We start from the raw sequence: 19,739 nt of genomic DNA, 5'->3' as shown, positions 1-19,739 counted from the left end.
GCATCGTGGGATTACTGGTGGAGATCGAGGGCATGGAGGAAAGCCGTGCCCACACTCCCGTGACTAAGGATGAGCTACAACTGGTTTCTGAATATTATGTATTTAATATGGAATTAATGGACATTTTTCAAATAGACCTTATAGACTGGGTTGGGGAGGTAATTCCTAATTATCCTGTGTCTCCGCTGGTTCCGTCCAGCCCTGAATCTCCTGTGTCTCCGCTGGTTCTGTCCAGCCCTAGATCTCCTGTGTTTCCGCTGGTTCCGTCCAGCCCTGATCCTCCCGTGTTTCCTCCCAGCCTCCCTCTCCTGCATCCTCCTAGACCAGTCAGTTCCTCTGCTCCATCTCAGCTGGTGCTTATCAGCACTTTGGCTCACCCTCAGTCAGCGCCATCTGGGCGCTCTGGTCCGCCTAGGGACTTCCAGTCTCCAGCTCCGCCTTGGCGTGAGGATCCACTGTCTCTGCTTCCAGCCTGCGAGCCCTGGACTCCACCTCAGACCTCTGAACCATTGGCTCCGCTTTGGCTCTTAGCTCCCTCGTCTCCACCATGGCTCGGCATCCCACCAGCTCCACCGGGGTCCCTCGTCCATCCGGCTCCACCTTGGTCAGTCGTTGACCATCCGCCACCTCGGGAATCCATTCCTCTGGCTTCACCTCGTCACTCCATCCCTCCAGCTCTGTCAGGCTCCTCCTTCCCTCAGGCTCCACCTAAGTCACTCCGGCTCCGCAGCGGTCTTCCGGCGCCTTGGTCGCCTGACCCTTCTACTCCGCCTTGGCCCTCCGGATCCTCTGCGTCACTCTGGCTCAGCGGCTGCTCTGCCCATCTTGGGCTCCTCATCCACTGGCGCAGTCTCTGTCAGTCGACCCCCTGGTGTTGTTTGCTCCTCCTGCACCATGGCTCCTCCCGCCGTCGACTCCACCATGGGTCATCATTCTGGCTGGTCTCTGGATGACCATCTGGCTCCTCCTGCTCCGGGCTCCTCCCTGGCTCCTCCCTCCATCCACTCCACCCTGGTACCGCTGTCTCTTTCGGTGCGAGTACGCACTGTTCCGGGAGGGGGCGAACTCTCACGATCATGGACTTTCTGTTCCTTTTGTGTTTCACTATTTTGGTCATGTTCCGTTCCTCGTTTTGTTAATTGGTTAATTCCCACCTGTTTCCATTCCCCTGATTACTTTTCTTGTGTTTAAAAACACTGTCTGTTTAGTTCCTCCTGGTCCGCTAGTGATGTATTTATGTATTAATGTTATATCATATGTTTGATTTGTTTTGGATGTGCCTTATTCTCCCGTGAGCATTAAAATAACTATTTGATATATCTTCTTCATCGTGCGCGTTACTCTACACACCAGCACACTTGTGACATTAAGTTGATTATAGTTTAAATGACAGCACTAGATCTACTAGTGGAAACACAACGCCAATCAATTAAAAAAATTCAATTGTGTGATGTTTTTATCAATATTTGCCTCAACATTATTATGTACTGCCTCTTTTACAATTGTAATGAGACTGTGAACAGAATCTGCTGTGTTGTGACAAAATATTCAGAATATAGCACAGCCTTTCATATTTTATACACTCAAAGAAACATCTATATAAATAGGCCTCAATGTACTGTTAATATTTAGACATTTTTCATATTATTTGTCCATAAACTTCATGGAAAAAAATCCAGCAATTTTTTTTTCTTACAGTGTAATGTTTAATATAGGTTATATAATAGGGTATAATATGATTCATCAACACTAATATTTAATATGAACTAGCATTATGTCTCTGTCCTCTAATGATGCTGCTTTGATGATTTCAAGGTGACTTACAAAAGTACGTAAATTTAGCTTGTTCTGTGGAGGTAGGTGGACATGGACAGGGAGATTTCAGTGTGAGAATTCATTATAAATCTTCAACATCTCTCATGATACTGTGGTTAACATGGCTCCTTGCTGTTTAAGGGCAACTTAATTAGACATTGTACTGATGGAGCAATGTTTTTGACAAGGGCTTTTCCTGTTCAGACAGAAAACTTGTGGATGTAAGGAAATGTCTTTTATTTATATGTGAACACCCCCAGTCCACCAGCGGCCCTGAAGAACAGGCTTACAGATCTTCAAACCCACGCTCACATGCTTCCTGTGTGGAGTAATGATAACGCAGCAGCCGTGGGCAGCGGTATGGTGTGAGTGTGTATGTGTGTGTGCGCATGCAAACCATATAGAGATGCATCTCAATAAATTAGAATGTTGTAAGTTCATTTATTGCAGTAATTCAACTCAAAATGTGAAACTTATTTATTAAATAAATTTAGTGCACACAGACTGAAGTAGTTTAAATCTTTGGTTATTTTAACTGTGATGATTTTGGCTCACATTTAACAAAAAACCACCAATTCACTATTTCAAAAAAATTTGAATACTTCATAAGACCAAAAAAATAATAATAATAATGAATTGTTGGCCTTCTGGAAAGTATGTTCATTTACCTAACATACACTCAATACTTGGTAGGGGCTCTTTTTAATTTAATTACTGCTTCAATTCAGGGTGGCATGGAGGTGATCAGTTTGTGGCACTGCTGAGGTGGTATGGAAGCACAGGTTTCTTTGACAGTTTTTTTGGTCTCCTGTTTCTCATTTTTCTCTTGATAACAGCCCATAGATTCTTTATGGCGTTCAGGTCTGGTGAGTTTTTCTGGCCAGTAAAGCACACCAACACCATGGTCATTTAACCAACTTTTGGTGCTTTTGGCAGTGTGGGCAGCTGCTAAATCCTGCTGGAAAATGAAATCAGCATCTTCAAAAAGCTGGTCAGCAGAAGGAAGCATGAAGGGCTCCAAAATTTCTTGGTAAATGGGTGCAGTGATTTTGGTTTTCAAAAAACACAATGGACCAACACCAGCAGATGACATTGCAATCCAAATCATAACAGACTGTGGAAACTTAACACTGGACTTCAAGCACCTTGGGCTATGAGTTTTTTCACACTTCTTCCAGACTCTAGGACCTTGGTTTCCAAATTGAATACAAAACTTGCTCTCATCTGAAAAGAGGACTTTGGACCACTGGGCAACAGTCCAGTACTTCTTCTCCTTAACCCAGGTAAGACGCCTCTGACATTGTCTGTAGTTCAGGAGTGGCTTAACAAGAGGAATATGACAACTGTAGCCAAATTCCTTGACACATCTGTGTGGTGGTGGCTCTTGATGCCTTGACCCCAGCCTCAGTCCATTCCTTGAATCGATTTTGCTTGACAGTCCTTAAAAGGCTGCGGTTCTCTTGGTTGGTTGTGATTATTTTTCTTCCACACTTCTTCCATCCATTCAACTTTCTGTTAACATGCTAGGATACAGCACTCTGTGAACAGCCAGCTTCTTTGGCAATGAATGTTTGTGGCTTACCCTCCTTGTGAAGGGTGTCAATGATTGTCTTCTGGACAACTTTCAGATCAGCAGTCTTCGCCATGATTGTGTAGCCTAGTGAACCAAACTAAGAGACCATTTTGAAGGCTCAGGAAACCTTTGCAAGTGCTTTGAGTTGATTAGCTGATTGGCATGTCACCATATTCTAATTTGTTGAGATAGTGAATTGGTGGGTTTACACCTGATGATACACACGATCTTTGAATTTTTTGTTTGCGTGAAAAGCACAATGTCCTCGAGGCGGAAATATGAGTGCATTCTGAGCATTTTTCAATGAAAAAGCTCTGCTCTCATTTGTGTCCCTTTTCGATGGAAGAGGGACAGCCATCAGCTCCCTGCAGTTCAGGACCCGTCGGCTGCTGAGGCACAGAGAGGGTCTTTCCATTTTGCGCTCATCAGTTATGGACGAGAGTGAGCTACTGTATGACAATGCTATTTCTCTTACAATGTCTGATCCAGTGACTAGTGCTCTGCTGGCTCCAAGCCAGGAAGAGCTGGAGATGTCGGATGAGGATGAAGAGGTTGAGACTGAGTCCTCTCATTCCTCCTACCCAGCATACAGATTTGCTTGAGGTTATGGAATGCGCCATAGTGAGGCTTGACTTGCCTTGGATGCGGGTTAAGAAAGTGGCACCCCAGAGCGCCTCGATGAATGTTATCTTTCTGATCACAGCCCTCCAGCTCAAGTGAGCCTTCCATTTCTTCCTGATCTCCATGTGGAGATCGAGAAGGCTTGGAAAACTCTGTTTTCATCCCACATCCATAAGTTTCAGTATTGAGGTGATGTGTGAGAACGGTTATGAGAAGATGCCCCCTATTGAAGAGACACTAGCCAACTATTTCTCTGTTGGTAAGACATAAGGCTCCCTTCTTGCCATCCAAATAACTTAAGGCTCCCTCCCTGCCATCCAAACCACTTCAAGATACATCTTGTTTGAATGGCATGGCATACACAGCAGCAGGTCCTGCTGCTGCTTTGTTGCACACCATGGCGGTGCTTCAGGCTTATCAGGCTGACCTGTTGAGGCCAGGGTTTATCCCCTGATGAGATGGCTGAGTTGCGTCACACCACAGATCTCGCTCTCTGTGCCACTAAGCAGACTGCCACTGCCATTGGCAGATCAATGATAGTCATGATGGTAACAGAGAGGCATCTGTGGGTGAACTTGGTGGATATCGGGATGAAAGAGAAGGGCTTTCTCCTTGATGCGCCAGTTTCACCTTCTGAGCTTTTCGGCACTTTTGTTGAGATTGTTGTTGAGATGTTTAGGGAGGCCAAGACGAGCTCGGCTGCCTTTATAATACATAATGCTTTGTGACTTGCTCCTTGATGTCTGGGCTGGATCTGGGCTGAGCTGCCCCGGTCAGGACACGCTACTCATATGTTGCCCCGAGGGATCTCCTGAGGTTTAAGTCATTCTCTCAAACATTATGCACATTCTCTGAGCTAGAGCTCCACACATTGATGTGTTGAGTGGCTTAACACTCCTAAATGTCACTCTGCAATTCGATAGGTGGTCAGGCCCATGGGGGCCACCCTGTCACACTGCCCACTTTCCTCATCTGTATCATCAGTATTTATCTTGTTTTCTGTTGAAATATCTAAAAGTCCTAAAACTAAGCTTTATTTGACAATCAAACCTGTGTGAAGAGAATATACAGTATTCTTACACTTAGTTAATACAAACTGTCTTTTGCTTGTCAAGAAATGTTCTTTTGTTTGAAATATGTTAAGATACTTTGTCCTGGAAAAAAATAATTATCTACATCATCTCTCATTTTGCTAAAATGTGCCACCACCTAAGCTCAATGCTGCGACAGGATGGATGACACAGCATCAACGCCACATGCCACATAGATGCAAAAATAGATGTAGAGGGCAAGAGGGCAAGGAAGGCAGTGACAAAATGATGACATCAGCAAGTGACCTGGCTCTGGTTAACGGTGTTAGGCAGACATCAGATATGATAAATGGGGAGGCCCAGGATGTAATTCACTGACCAATCCAGAAAGTCAGCTGTCAGGTTTCACGAGTGGAAATGACCTTCCCATTGCAGTGAGCAGCCCGACCCCTCCAAGCACATGCCTGACAAAGAACCGTCCATTTGCATGACCCTGAACACACATTGACTGAGCCCAGGAGGTTTGTACTGTATGTATCATTCAGGGACCCCTCGACCATGTCCCAACTTTTTAAAAATTATTTTGTTAATTTAGATACTTTTTTTTGACAAAAATAAATAGAATTAAAGAGTTTTGTTTTGTGTGGCTTCAGTGCAAACAGAAAAATGTTGTTGACCACATAAAGTAGCAGCTTTGAGTTTGAAACATGACTAGAGATAACAGAGCAGGAAAAATGTAGGAAAACTTCAACACCTAGAATGCACTGGATCCAACTGTCCGTAAGCAGGGATACTAAAATGCAGGGGTATAATATGTATTTTCACAATAAGATATTTATTTTCATTTTCTGAAAACTACAGATTGGACTGATAATTAATCAGGGATATTTTGGTGTTAGGTAGCACTAAGAAAGAGTACACTGATAAAAATGATTTTGTAGTGAATTAAATACTACATAAATACATTAATTTCTACATTAAATAATTTAGGTAAGGCAAGAATAAAAAAATAAAAAAGTTAATTCTATGTTAGTACTTAATTTAAGCTTGTAGAAATTAAAGTTGGAACTTATAAGTATATTTTACTTGGAACCGTCTGTTATGTTTACAACGATTCTTTAAGTAAATATCAAAGTTATGATCCCATATTTCCCATCATGCACTGGGGCACAAATAATTAAAAAGGTTAAATGTTTCACTGTTTTCGAGTTGTTTTATGGTTGCTTTTGTTGTTAGGTTTAGTAACTTACTGTTTTGTGTCATTTGTAGTTCATTTTCTACTCAAAATGACCCTACTCAAACAATATTCACTGACCGTCGTTTTGTACAGTGTACCAAGTATCGAGGTCTCTGTGTTCATTTGGGTAATAATTATATTGACTGGACATATTATCTCAAAGGATAACAATCTGTCTATTTATTTTCTTACAGATTTTATTTAATTCAATGCTTAAGCTTGACTAAAATATATGTGTGCAAACCTTGCTAACAAAAGAAAAAAAAATATATATTTTTTTCAGTGCATTAAATTACTGTTATTAAATCAAATTTACCAGGAATTCCCAAGTAAACTGAACTTAAACATTTCTATTTAAACCTACTAATAATTATGTTTATGCTTTAACTTGATCTTTTTTTCCAAGCTTTTTTCAAGTAAATACTACTCCACATTTTTTTCAGTATACACATTATTAACAAATAATCAAAGCCAAAGCCAAATCCTTTCTGCGCGCAAACGCTTGCTCTGTCCATTGATGATTTAATATCCAAAAGCATTTGCCGGTCATAGGGGAACAAAGCAGAGGTGTTTATCACATAAAAATATAAGATCACGATCTGGGTGATTTAGCCCCCTTTTGTAAGCCATTAGTCTGGAATTTAGGTGTTCTTTTCGACATTGATCTCAGGTTTGAGAGACAAATTTATTCTGTCGTAAAGTCTTGTTTCTATCATTTGAGATTAATAGCGAAAGTGAAACCATTTCTGTCCACTCGTGATCTCGAAAAGCTCATTCATGCATTTATATTTACAAGACTAGATTACTGCAATGCGCTATATGTCGGCATAAATAAGTCACTGATTAAACGCTTACAACTAGTTCAAAACGCCGCCGTGAAACTTTTGACGGGTACTCGTAAGCGAGACAACATTACCCCAGTATTGAGTTCTTTAAATTGGCTACCGATTGACTACAGAATAAATCTTAAAATTGTAATTTTTGCTCATAAATCACTGCATGGTATGGCTCCGTTGTACCTGGCAAATCTTATTAAGAAATACGAACCAAAACGGTCCTTGAGGTCAGCTGACCAGCTGGTTTTAACGACTCCAAGAACAAAGAGGAGAAGTGGAGATCGAGCTTTTGTAGCGATAGCTCCTAAACTCTGGAATGATCTACCCCTTTCTATCAGATTGGAATGTACATTTACTGTTTTTAAACATAAGTTATGTTATGTGTTTGTATAGCACTTTGTTCAATGACAAGTTGTGTAAAAGTGCTTAATAAAGAAAGAAAAAAAAGAAAGATAGAAAGAAAGAAAATAATAAAATTCACTCAGCTTTAAGTCAAATCCAACCAGCTGCATCAGGAGTCAATCAAACTAATGTGTGAACAGTAATCAGTAATGCTAACACGCCTAGTCCATGCTGTATTTCAACATATGACTTACAACTACCTATTGACATTACTACGAAATATTCATGATCCAGGCTAATAAGGTTTACAATGTGTCCCCATCCCTCTTCAAATCGCTCTTAAGCCCCTGATCATGTTACATGCATTACGTACTTTTCTGTGCCCACATCACCGACTCAAACTACCCTCCAAGGTCATCCATTCAGGAGCATCTGTCTCTCAGAAGAGGAGAAATGTAGCCTGGTCTCTTATTATATTTATAATCTGTCCTCTAAGGGAAATGCTTTCTCCTTTTAAGAATGGCTGCTGGAATCAGGGCAGCACTACTGTCCTTATTAGACAAGATTGTATTCCTTCTGAGCAATTCCTGCTGGGACCCTAGACTAAGTAGGTTTGTCAGAGGGGAATGCGAACGCGGACTAGATTAGCGTACTGGTCAAGGGCATGGGAGGAGGGCACAGCCTAGCTAAGGTGGGACAGTGTTTAAGTAGCCAACAGCTGTTGTCATTGCTCCAGAACTGAGTCCTTCAGCACAATGTCAAAGCGTCGCCAGGGATCGGACAGGTGAAGCGCTGGCTCTGATAAGTGGAGCTGGCCCACTGATGCTCATTGTGTGAGCTGCGGTCATGTTGTGTTTGCAGCTTGGCTCTGGGATGTTTTGCCAGCTTGCTTTGACCTTCAGTGCCTTTTACGGTTTAAATGTAGCATCGTATTACATGGAGTGCCTCACTTCCGATGTTCACAGCCCTTCTGTTTCTATCCTTTTTAATTGCTGTAAAAATTGGCTATTAGCTGCATTTAGCATTTTCTCCTCGCAGCAGAAGCATTTGTGTTAAATGCAAGTGCGCTAATAAGCACCATGGCTAAAAGTCTCATATCTGTGCCTCTAATACACCTCAGTTGCACTGGGCTAGGCTCTGGAGATATTTTACCTCTCATTTCATTATGAATTAGTCAGGAGACACATCAGGACATATGAAACGTGAGCTTAGACTAGCTAGACAGTCTAAGGCCTGGTTTCATAGACAGGGCTTAGCCTAAACCAGGATTAGGCCATAGTTCAATTAGGACATTTAAGTAATTTTTATAAACATGCCTTAGAAAAAAAACATTACTCGTGTGCATCTTGAGACAAAACAAAGGCACTGATATATTTTAAGATCAATCAGTACAAGTTTCTTTCATTTGAAACAACTCAGACTTGCATTTTAGTCTAGGACTAGGCTTAAGCCTTGTCTGTGAAACCGGGGGTAAGTGTTGGTTACTTTAATGCTAATTCGGGTAAGGATGTGCACTGCGTCAAAGTGAGATGGGCCATCAGACTGAAATAGAAATGAGAACAGAGGAAAGCATGGGGGAGGACAGTCACGGTGAGTGAACATACACTACTGGTTGGCTTGCAGCTGGTGCTAGGGCACAGCACACTGAGACCATTAGCATACAATAGCTGTCATACCCCAGCCCACCTCTACGGCAAATTGTTTACTGTGGTTGCAGCATCAACAGAAGTGCCTTTCCTACTGTCTGAACACATGGACATAGTCATTTAGTCCTGCTCAATGTACTGTGTAAAAATAGGAACTCTTTCACCATCCTTCATAGATTTCCCTGGCTCTTAATAATTCTTATTAACTGTACCTCAAGCTGCAGGCATTCAGATGGTGTGTGGCATTTGTCCTGACTACAGGCACTAGCCACAGCATTATCTGAAGCAAGCTGACTTAAAGGAGATGCTTTCTCTTTTTTGGGAGGTCGCCAGCTCCTCCATCTCTTGCTCAGCTCCCATCTGCTAGGAACTCTCTCTGCGAGAGTGGCCAACACCCACAACTCTGAGAAAAGTGGGCGCTCTAGCGGCTCAATACTACCCACATAATGTACTGTAGCATCCAGGAGGATCAAGGGAGACTTGTGTTGTCCTTACAGAGCAATTTCTTTATTCAGTAGAGATGATCTGACCATCAGCCCTGCTTCATCATCGATTGTAGTATAAGGTAAACATAGATTAAAGGCACAAGTATTGACTGAAGAGCTTGGAGAAATCGAAGAGGGAGAATGTTACAGTGTCTGGAATGTATTCAGTGTTTGGATGCCTCCCTGCTGTAACAGGGCTCCCAGTTAGTCAAAGCTGGACATAATTTGGTTCAAGCTGGTCCAGAGGGTTGATCAGAAGAAATATCAGCCTGTTTTCTCTAACATGGCATGACATTCTTGTTCACTTAACAGTTTAAATTGTTTCCTTTAGGTAATGCATGGGTAGTTTGTACTTTTTGATTGACAGAGGTGCATGTCAATGTGGAAGTCATAAAACTGGGATACAAGTAGACCCTGTTGATGTTGTTGACAAATTCTTGCCTTTAAGCTTCCTCTGGTTCACTGTAAAGATGCAGATATACCATTTTAAATTTGTGGACAGTAGTTTATGCTGCTAACATTGTCTATGCATTCCTAAAACATCTTTCTTAAGATAGTGCCTCATACGTTGACTTAAAATGGGCTGAAATACTGAAAAATGGAAGAAAGAATCTTAGAAGATGGTGTATGTGGTAGTGGTGACTGCATCCTGAGAGAGAAGGCATAGCTTTCATGCTCAGCTTATTAACCAGACTAGATGTGACCATTTGTCTTCATTATCATGTCACACTTGGGGTGTCAGCACAAGTCACTCCAGCACTGCAGAGCAACAGCCTGCTCCTAAACATGTTCCTAACACTCAAACCAAACACATAGTTTGCAGAGAAGGAAAGATTAAGCTGTCACCCAGGCTGACAGATCTATCAATCTAGTGCTGTCACGGGTAACACATCTACTGCAGGCCAGTTCATATGGATTGTCATTTTGTTTTAATCTAAAACAAAAGGCATCTGAATTCACAATATGGTTGCATATTGGAAACATTACATTCATAACAAGCTATCTACTCCAACACCTATATCAAACAAAATGGTTTTAAATAATGACACATCTAACAGAAGAAGATCAAATGGTGCATGCATTGAAAAGCAAAGTCACACCACCAGTTGGACCATAACAAATCAGGACACAATGAAGATGCCAAATCACACCATTTTTCCAATGGATGCTCGCAAGCCTCTTCCTGCTCTAAAGGTCATGCGACTGATTTTCAATTGAAGAAAATGCTCTAAAATGGATCCTGCAGTCAATGCACTGAGATGATTTGTAATTAAAATTATATATATATGCATGGCTTTTTCTACCCAGCAATACTATCATTGTAAAAAGTAGCAAATTTAGTTTGACCCCTGCGCTGTTGCCTGGGAGACACATCCTAGTTAATAACTCTGCAAGACAGCCAACCAGCATCAGCAGCAGGTTTAAGGGGGAAGAACAACATACAGGAATGGAAATGATTATCATTTGAAAGAGTTTTACTGTATGAGTGTGAGCTTAAGCAGGGCAATTGTGTTTAGTGCATGAGACGGCATGAGACAGTGCACACTCACCCTCTGTCGGCGAGGTTTTCAGCCTCTGGCACAGTCCCTCGACACCTCCATAGTCCTCCTGAATTTTGACCACTGCCTCTGTTCCTCTGAGCTCCATGAGGGAACGCAGCTCACTGAGCGAGCATCCAAATCCCCCTGCATGGTTGCTGTCATTTCTTTGGTTCTTGGTGTAAAAATCGCTATTTGTCATGTCCCCCATGGTGGCTGAGTATTGCTTGGTAGCTTTTCTTGAAAGTGGATGAGAGAAATTAAGAAAACGCCGCACGGGGCAGAGAAGGAAATCCTGGTGTGGCTGGAAAACAGGTGTCTAAAAACAAACAAGAGCAATGCAGGAGAGAATAGAAGGTAAGAGAGGGAGGATGCAGAAAAAAAAAACAGATCCTGTCTGCTGTCAGCAGCTGATCTCGGCTGAGGTCCTGAGGATGTCTGCGCTCACCACGGCTGCAGACCGGCGGCTCTCCATACGTGGTATCCCATTCTACCTGCTTCCCGTCGGCTACTGTCTACATGGTGATCCGCTCCATTACTCCTTCAGAGACAGAGAGAGACACAGAGGGAGAGAGAGAGCAGAGGACAGAAGGGGAGGGAGGGTGAGAGAGAGGGAGAGAGAGAGAGAAGGAGAGATAAGCATGAGTGTTTCTCAAAGGTGCGAGCAGCACAAAAGTGAGAGAGGCACTAGGAAAGCACGGCACGAGGCATTGTGTCGTCAATGCATCTGCGTTTCTCTTGCACACAGAGGTGGGGGGTGTCCATGTATTCCTGTGATTCTCCTCATCATATGACAATTCTGTCACATGCATAGCTGCGGCATGCTGCACTTTGATTGCTCTCTGACTGAATACAGAGCCATGTAAATACTGAAGGCACATGTGAGTATTTACACTGCTCGTGTGAACTGAACGCGACTGCGGAGTGCATCAAACGGCTTGACACTATGAGGAAATTAAGGCAATGCATCCCACACTGCAGCAAGATTAGCTGGAGGGGAGCTAGTGATGGTAAAAGATTATATAATTCATCCATGCGAATGCAATTGTGGTGCATAGAGCACCATTTGAATACCAGCCGCTACATCCTGTAAGGTAGTTCTCACATTTACTGTATCACTTTTGGTATGTGAAATCACACAAAGTCACAAATAGTTGTTAAGTGCACTGCAAACTGCAGCAAAATAAGCATTGTTGAGGAGTAATGATCTGAAGGTTTTGACGTTACTTGCTACATTTTTTAGCAGTGTATCAGCAGCTCAGTGGTTTTCACCTTAAAAACGGTGTAACATGACAAAACACCTCTGCTTTACCGCAGAGCACACTGAGGATATACGATCACTCTTCTAAATAAATGATTCATGAAACAAAATAGTTCAGTGTAATGTCACCCTGATTGATATGTTTTAATGAATGCACAATTCTTGTATATGTATTTAATAGCTCTTTAATCGCTTCCATGTAATTTGCTTCTTTTGGTTAGCAACTTGTACTGCTTTTTCAGAACAACACTAAGTATCTTTATAAAGTTTAGAGAGTTTCAAAGTATACAATATATTTTATAAAGTTTATAAAATAGTTTTCAGCTCTACTCAAACCAGCTGTATACCTAAAACAACCAAACCCAGCCATAATTCATCAGGAGAAACACAATTATTAATTCAATCTAACTGTATGACTTGGGACAGACAATCAATACCATTTCTAAAGAGAAACATTTGCATTTTTCTCTGAGAATGTCTTTGTCAGAAACTGTTTGTCAGAACACTCTGCCTGTATTTCCAGACTCCATATGTGTTTAGGAGTGAATGGCTCATCGCATCAGTCATGACACCTCTATGAACATGTCATTTCTGTCCAAACATTTATTACTAAAGCCTCACCATGCTGACAAATCTGTCAGAATCAGTGGACCGTGATTTTGCCAAACAAAATTCTCGCTGAAATCATGGTGGGAATGAGTGGCCTCATATGGAACGGGCTTGCTGTCCATGACCTTCAGGACTAATCAATATCCACTGCTGTTGCCAATACCAGCTCCACCAACTCCACCAGCTGTGCCAATGGTGGTTAACGTACTGGCTCTCAGGGAGGCATAATGAAGTCCTCCAGAAGGTTACTGCAGGTAATAATACATGCACAGCTGCTTCTTTTTTATTGATGCTGCAACAGATGCTTTCACATCATCACTGTAAAACAACACTGTGCATGATTTGAACAGACTATCCAACAGGACATGAATGCTTTCAGGAAGATATCACTATCACCATGGTGCTATCACTGTAAATGAGGTGACACAACCATCCCAAAGAGCACCTGCACTCCGAGTGTAATTACATGTTGATTCATGAAAAGACTGACAGAGACAAATGAAGTGTTCAAAATGTAAACACAGCACAAATTTTCATAAATTTCAAATTTTAAAGCAACGTGAGGAATGTCACTAGAGATGTGCCTATGAACCGTAATTTGTCTCATCAGGACTGTTTTTTAATCCACCTTTATTTATAAAGCACCTTAAAAACAACAGTGTTGACCAAAGTGCTGAACACAGTCTATAAATAAACAATAACATACAACAGAAGCACAACAAAAAATAATAAAACAATAGATAAACATAAAAATAAATGCAACAGTAATACAAAACTAAAAGTCAACCCTCAAACTGAGGTAAAAGCCAAAGAAAATAAATGAGTCTTAAGATGGGATTTAAAAACAGGAAGAGACTCAATCAATCTGATGTGCAAAGGCAGCGCATTCCAGAGTCTTGGAGCTGCCACGGCAAACGCACGGCCACCTCTGGATTTTCGTTTGGTCTTGGGGACAACCAGCAGGGCCTGGCCAGCCGACCGGAGCGAACGAAGGGGGGTGTAGGGCACGAGCAGATCAGACAGGTACTGGGGGGCCAGGCCATGCAGACATTTAAAAACATATAAAATAATTTTAAAATCAGTGCGAAAGTGCACAGGGAGCCAGTGGAGGGATTGGAGGATGGGTGAGATATGGTCAAATTTTCGAGTTCCAGTTAAAAGACGAGCAGCTGCATTTTGGACTAGTTGTAATCGTGACATAAGTGATTTGCTAATACCAGTGTAAAGTGCATTACAATAATCTAAACGAGTGGTGATAAAAGCATGGATTAAAATTTCAAAATCATGTCGAGATAAAACCGGTTTTACTTTGACTATTTGCCTCAGCTGGAAAAAGCTGGTCTTCACCACTGCACTAATCTGGGCATCAAGTTTTAACAGACCATCCAACTTGACTCCCAGGTTAGGGCTAATGTCTCGGGTTAGACAACCCAAGTCAACAGGAACCACAGCAGCTGAGTCACTAAGAGCAAATAACACAAACTCAGTTTTGCTCTCATTTAAATACAAAAACTTCATAGCCATCCATGCTTTCACTTCATTCAGACACTCTAAAAGGGTTTTTGACTGACTTAGCGGCACATATATTTGGCAGTCGTCAGCATAAAAATGGAACGAAACATTGTGACTTCTAAGAATTGACCCAAGAGGCAGCAGGTACAATGAAAAAAGTAGCGGCCCAAGGACAGACCCTTGAGGAACACCGCACGACAGAGGAGCCGAAGAGGACACAGCATCACTGACCTGAACTGAAAAACTTCTGCCTTCCAAATAGGACATAATCCAGGCTAAGGCCAACCCCTTGATGCCCACACAGTTCTCCAGTCGCGACAATAAAATTTGGTGGTCGACTGTATCGAACGCAGCCGTAAGGTCCAATAGCAGCAGAGCAACAATATCACCAGAGTCTGAAGCCAGAAGAATGTCATTGAAAACCCTCAGCAGAGCTGTCTCAGTGCTGTGGGCTGACTTAAACCCAGACTGGAAAATTTCAGTTACACAATTGTCATTCAAAAATGTCCTCAGCTGCAGATAAACAACTTTGTCCATAATTTTGGAAAGCATAGGGAGCTTAGAAATAGGCCGATAGTTAGAGAGCTCAAGTCTGTCTAGACCAGGTTTCTTTAACAAGGGTTGAACAACTGCATGTTTAAAACTCATAGGTACGACTCCAGTAATGAAACTGACATTAACAATATCAAGTATGCAGGGCCCTACTGTAGGAAAAACCTCTTTAAAAAGACGAGGGGGAATCACATCATTGGGGAGCCAGTGAACTTCATTTGACCAATAATCTTTTCTAAAAAGGCAAGCTAACAGGCTCAAACTGGTTCAAAAGAGCAGAACAGGTTACAGAAATGCCAGGGTCATACAAAGGTGGACCAATAAGGGCCCTAATGCTCTCCACCTTGTGGATAAAAAAGTGAAGAAACTCCTCACACACTTTTGATGGGTTCTCAAAGCACTGGAGTTGTGGGAAATTAAAAAAAGTTTTGATGGTATTAAAAAGAACTCGAGGATTGTGACCATTAGAAGAAATAATGTTAGAAACATGCTTGGTCTTTTCAGCTTTTATAATTTTTTGATAAGAACACCAACTCTCTCTAAGTATCTGAAATGACACTTGGAGTTTATCCCTCTTCCACTTTATTTCCGCCCTTCTGCACTCGCGTCTGGCAGCGCGGGTAACATCGTTCAGCCAAGGGTCAGATCTCGGTTTAGACACCCTGGTTTTTACAGGGGCAACCATGTCCAATGCTGCTAGGCAAGCAGCATTAAAACCAGCGCACAGATCTTTAATCTAATCACTATTAAGATTAAAAACAGAGGAAAACTGAGCAGCAGTGGAAGGGTTAACTATTCGACCATGGCGCACAGGGGCACACGGTTTAACTATGACACAGGAGAGGGAAATTTCAAATACAACAGGCATATGATCAGAGAAGAAAGCATCACAGACTTCAAGATTAGAAACAGTTAAGCCATGAGTTAAAACCAAGTCAAGAGTGTGCCCACGTTCCTGCGTGGGGCCAGATACACACTGTACAAGATTAAAACAGTCAATGACATTTAAAAAGGCTCTTGCCATTGGCTTTTCAGGACAGCACACGTGAATGTTAAAGTCCCCTACAATAAGGAGGCAGTCATACATTGGCACAAACTCAGCCAAAAATTGAGAAAAGTCAGTGATGAAATCCTTGTTGTATTTGGGTGGCCTATATACGAGTGCGCACAGCACTGGAGATGCACCGCTCAGTTCAAACAAATCCACCTCAAAGGTGGCAAAGGATACAGTGAGTGTGAGCTGTTTACGCTTAAAATTTGTTTTATAGTCTGTTGCCAGTCCTCCTCCACGACCTGACGTTCTCGGGGAGTTAAAGTACAAACAGTCAAACGGTAAGAGTTTACAAAAAGCACTCGACTCCACGTTTCCGTTACACAGAGAAAATCCAGATCTTAAAGCTGACACACGGCAAAGGTGAGCTGGTATTCCCGTAAGAAACGGAGGACAGAAAGTTTTTTGGCCATCATGCTCAAATGGCACCAAGTTTTTAATCAAGGGTCGAAGGTCTAAAAGTATTTGGCGGTCATAGACCAGTAGAGAGTTGACATTTGCAATAATAATTGACAAAAATAACGTAAATACAAACAAAGTGCGCAGAGACAGACGGCAGGCCATAGACACAGGCGCCATCTTCAAGATCGTCCATCGTATTTTATATGAACATAAACCTGTACAGCAGTCTAATCACACAGTTAAATATATAGCTCAGATCACTCATAAAACTGCTTTCAAAACATTCATAATCTGCCTTGATTAGCTGTTAATCAAACAACAGTCAGTTCTTTTTTTTTCTTTTTTTTTTTAACGATGGATAAAAAAATGAAAAGGCTGCATGTTTATTAGTTACAGTTAATTTATTATATACATTTTATATTGGTGGCTTTCTTAAAATGAGGGTGCTCCGTTGAATATAAGATGTCACCTTTAACTAACATGTAATATGAACAGAGCAGGAATTATTCACATCGATGTGATTACTAATCTTTATTAGAACTAAATTTGTAGTATTGGACAATCTGTTTATGATTATGCTGGTATTTGGGATTTTTCTTTGTTTTCAATTCTCTGAATGTTTTATGCACACAAGTTCTTTTGAACAGATTTTAACCGATTAGTGCACAGATCCTTTGAAACAGAACATAGAAGTATTAACAACTGTAAGGCAAAGTCAGCCCTTTACATTAGCATCCTTATAACTACAGAGCTCAGCCAGGATCGACAGCACTGAATTGTGCACAGATTAATATATATATATATATATATATATATAGTACAGACCAAAAGTTTGGAAACATTAGTATTTTTTATGTTTTTGAAAGAAGTTTCTTCTGCTCATCAAGCCTGCATTTATTTGATCAAAAATACAGAAAAAATTTAATATTGTGATATATTATTAAAATAAAAATTTGTCGACTGAGGGAATACGCATGGATCCCGAGAAGGTTAAGGCTGTGGTAGAGTGGCCAAGTCCAGATTCCCGTAAGGCCCTAAAGAGGTTTCTGGGGTTCACCAACTTCTACCGGCATTTTATTCGCAACTTCAGTCAACTAGCCGCACCTCTGACCGCCTTGACCTCCCTCAAAACTACGTTCAGGTGGTCAGACACAGCCGAGGCTGTGTTTGTCAAACTGAAGAGCTGCTTCGTTTCAGCCCCTATCCTAATCACCCCTGATCCATCACATCAGTTTGCGGTGGAGGTCGACACATCGGAGGTGGGGGTAGGTGCGGTGTTATCCCAACGTTCTCCCTCAGATGACAAGATGCACCCGTGCGCGTTTTTTTCATATCGATTATCCCCGGCCGAACACAATTATGATATTGGTAACCGAGAATTGTTGGCAGTCAAGATGGCATTGGAGGAATGGCGCCACTGGTTAGAAGGCTCGGGGGTTCCTTTTATAGTATGGACTGACCACAAGAATTTAGAATACATTAGTACTGCCAAAAGGTTGAACTCCAGGCAGGGCACTTTTTTTCGGACGTTTTGATTTTACTCTCTCGTACTGCCCGGGTTCCAAGAACATCAAACTACTTTGTATTTTACCTGAGACATTAGTGGTCTCCACACTCACATGGGAGGTCGAATCAAAGGTCAAGACGGCCTTAGAAGGGGTAACGCCTCTGCCCGGGTGCCCACCGAATCGATTATTTGTGCCGGAGGGATTACGGTCCAACATCATTCAGTGGGGGCATTGCTCTAATGTGGCTTGTCATCCAGGAGTTAACCGTACTAAATTTTTGGTCAAGCAACGATTCTGGTGGCCACTTATGGCTCGCGACATTCACAGTTTTGTTTTGGCTTGCTCGGTTTGCGCCACTGGTAAGACTTCCAATCGACCCCCTGATGGGTTACTTCAACCGCTGCCGGTCCCTTCGAGACCCTGGTCCCATATCGCACTAGATTTTATTACCGCCCTCCCGCCCTCCCAGGGCAACATGGTAGTTTGGACTGTGGTGGACCGGTTCTCGAGGGTGGCCCACTTTATTCCCTTGCCCAAATTACCCTCAGCCAAGAAGACGGCGTTGACCATCGTAGATCACGTCTTTCGTTTACATGGCCTCCCGACAGATGTGGTCTCCGACAGAGGACCCCAATTTGTTTCAAAATTTTGGCGTGAATTTTGTAGATTACTGGGAGCGACTGTAAATCTGTCCTCAGGGTTTCATCCCCAGAGCAATGGTCAAACCGAGAGAGCCAACCAAGATTTGGAAAGGGTGTTGCGATGTTTGGTCTCCAAGAATCCTTCCTCCTGGAGCCAACAACTGTCAATGGTGGAGTACGCCCACAATACATTACCAATATCAGCTATGGGCCTATCTCCATTTGAGTGTAGTGTAGGATACCAGCCACCAATTTTTCCCAGTCTGGAATCCGAAGTCGCGGCCCCCTCCATTCACGCTTTTGTCCAGAGGTGTCACCGTACTTGGACTAGAGCCCGCGAGACTCTACTCCAAGTGGGGGTGTGCACCAAGGCTAAAGCCGACCGCCACCCGTCTAGGCCTCCCATATACGTCGTGGGTCAAAAAGTTCTGGACTCAAGACGGAGGGGACGCGGATTTCAATACTTGGTGGACTGGGAGGGTTACGGTCCGGAGGAGAGAAGTTGGGTGCCTGGTAGAGACATCATGGATCACTCTCTTATCAATGATTACAATCGGCAGGTAAGGGAGTCTGGGGACGCCAGGAGGCGTCTTTAGGAGGAGGGGTACTGTCACGGTTCATGAATGCACCGTTTCCTGCTCGTCTCGCAGCTACAGCTCATTCCACCAGCCTACTTAATGCCCTGTCTTTCGCCTCTTGTTTGTCAGATTGTTGTTTGAGGTCCTCCGTGATTCTTGTCTGTGTTCCATCTGCTCAGCTACGTTTGTGTCTTGTTCCTGTTCGGTTGCTATTGGAATTACCAATCATCATACAGATCCCTCACCATCACCCACCTGCGCACTCAATCACCTCCTCACCAGTCTGTGCTGCCATCAAGGTCCCTGCGTCACCCACCATCAACCCAGCCTGGCAATACTTATCTAATAAACATCATTTACTTGCAACTGCTTCCTGACCTTAATTTGGACGTGGCAGTGATTGACTGGATGTTACATGTGACACTGAAGGCTGGAGTAATGATGCTGAAAATTCAGCTTTGCATCACAGGAATAAATTATTTTTTTTTAAGTATATTAAAT

The 19,739-nt window shown here is 42.5% G+C and overlaps 3 protein-coding genes across 10 annotated transcripts in view; 1 reads left to right on the top strand and 2 right to left on the bottom strand.

The window, feature by feature from the left end:
* LOC132119151 (synapsin-2-like) overlaps positions 1-19,739 on the bottom strand; it is a 511,637-nt gene that overhangs the window by 367,182 nt on the left and 124,716 nt on the right. The window lies entirely within an intron of this gene.
* LOC132119156 (metalloproteinase inhibitor 3-like) overlaps positions 1-19,739 on the top strand; it is a 386,564-nt gene that overhangs the window by 290,538 nt on the left and 76,287 nt on the right. The window lies entirely within an intron of this gene.
* The window catches only part of LOC132119150 (plasma membrane calcium-transporting ATPase 2), a 111,334-nt gene that overhangs the window by 71,771 nt on the left and 19,824 nt on the right, over positions 1-19,739 (bottom strand). For all 8 annotated transcript variants that reach the window (XM_059528907.1, XM_059528899.1, XM_059528902.1 and 5 more), the window contains exon 2: positions 11,137-11,665. In XM_059528907.1, the coding sequence (XP_059384890.1) occupies positions 11,137-11,335 (199 nt within the window). In that variant the 5' untranslated portion in view covers positions 11,336-11,665. The remainder of the gene's footprint in view (positions 1-11,136; positions 11,666-19,739) is intronic.

The sequence above is a fragment of the Carassius carassius genome, chromosome 38 (genome assembly GCF_963082965.1).
Source record: "Carassius carassius chromosome 38, fCarCar2.1, whole genome shotgun sequence".
NCBI classification, from domain to species: domain Eukaryota; kingdom Metazoa; phylum Chordata; class Actinopteri; order Cypriniformes; family Cyprinidae; genus Carassius; species Carassius carassius.
Note: the sequence above shows the minus strand (reverse complement) of the source record. Positions and strands in the feature narration are given on the sequence as shown.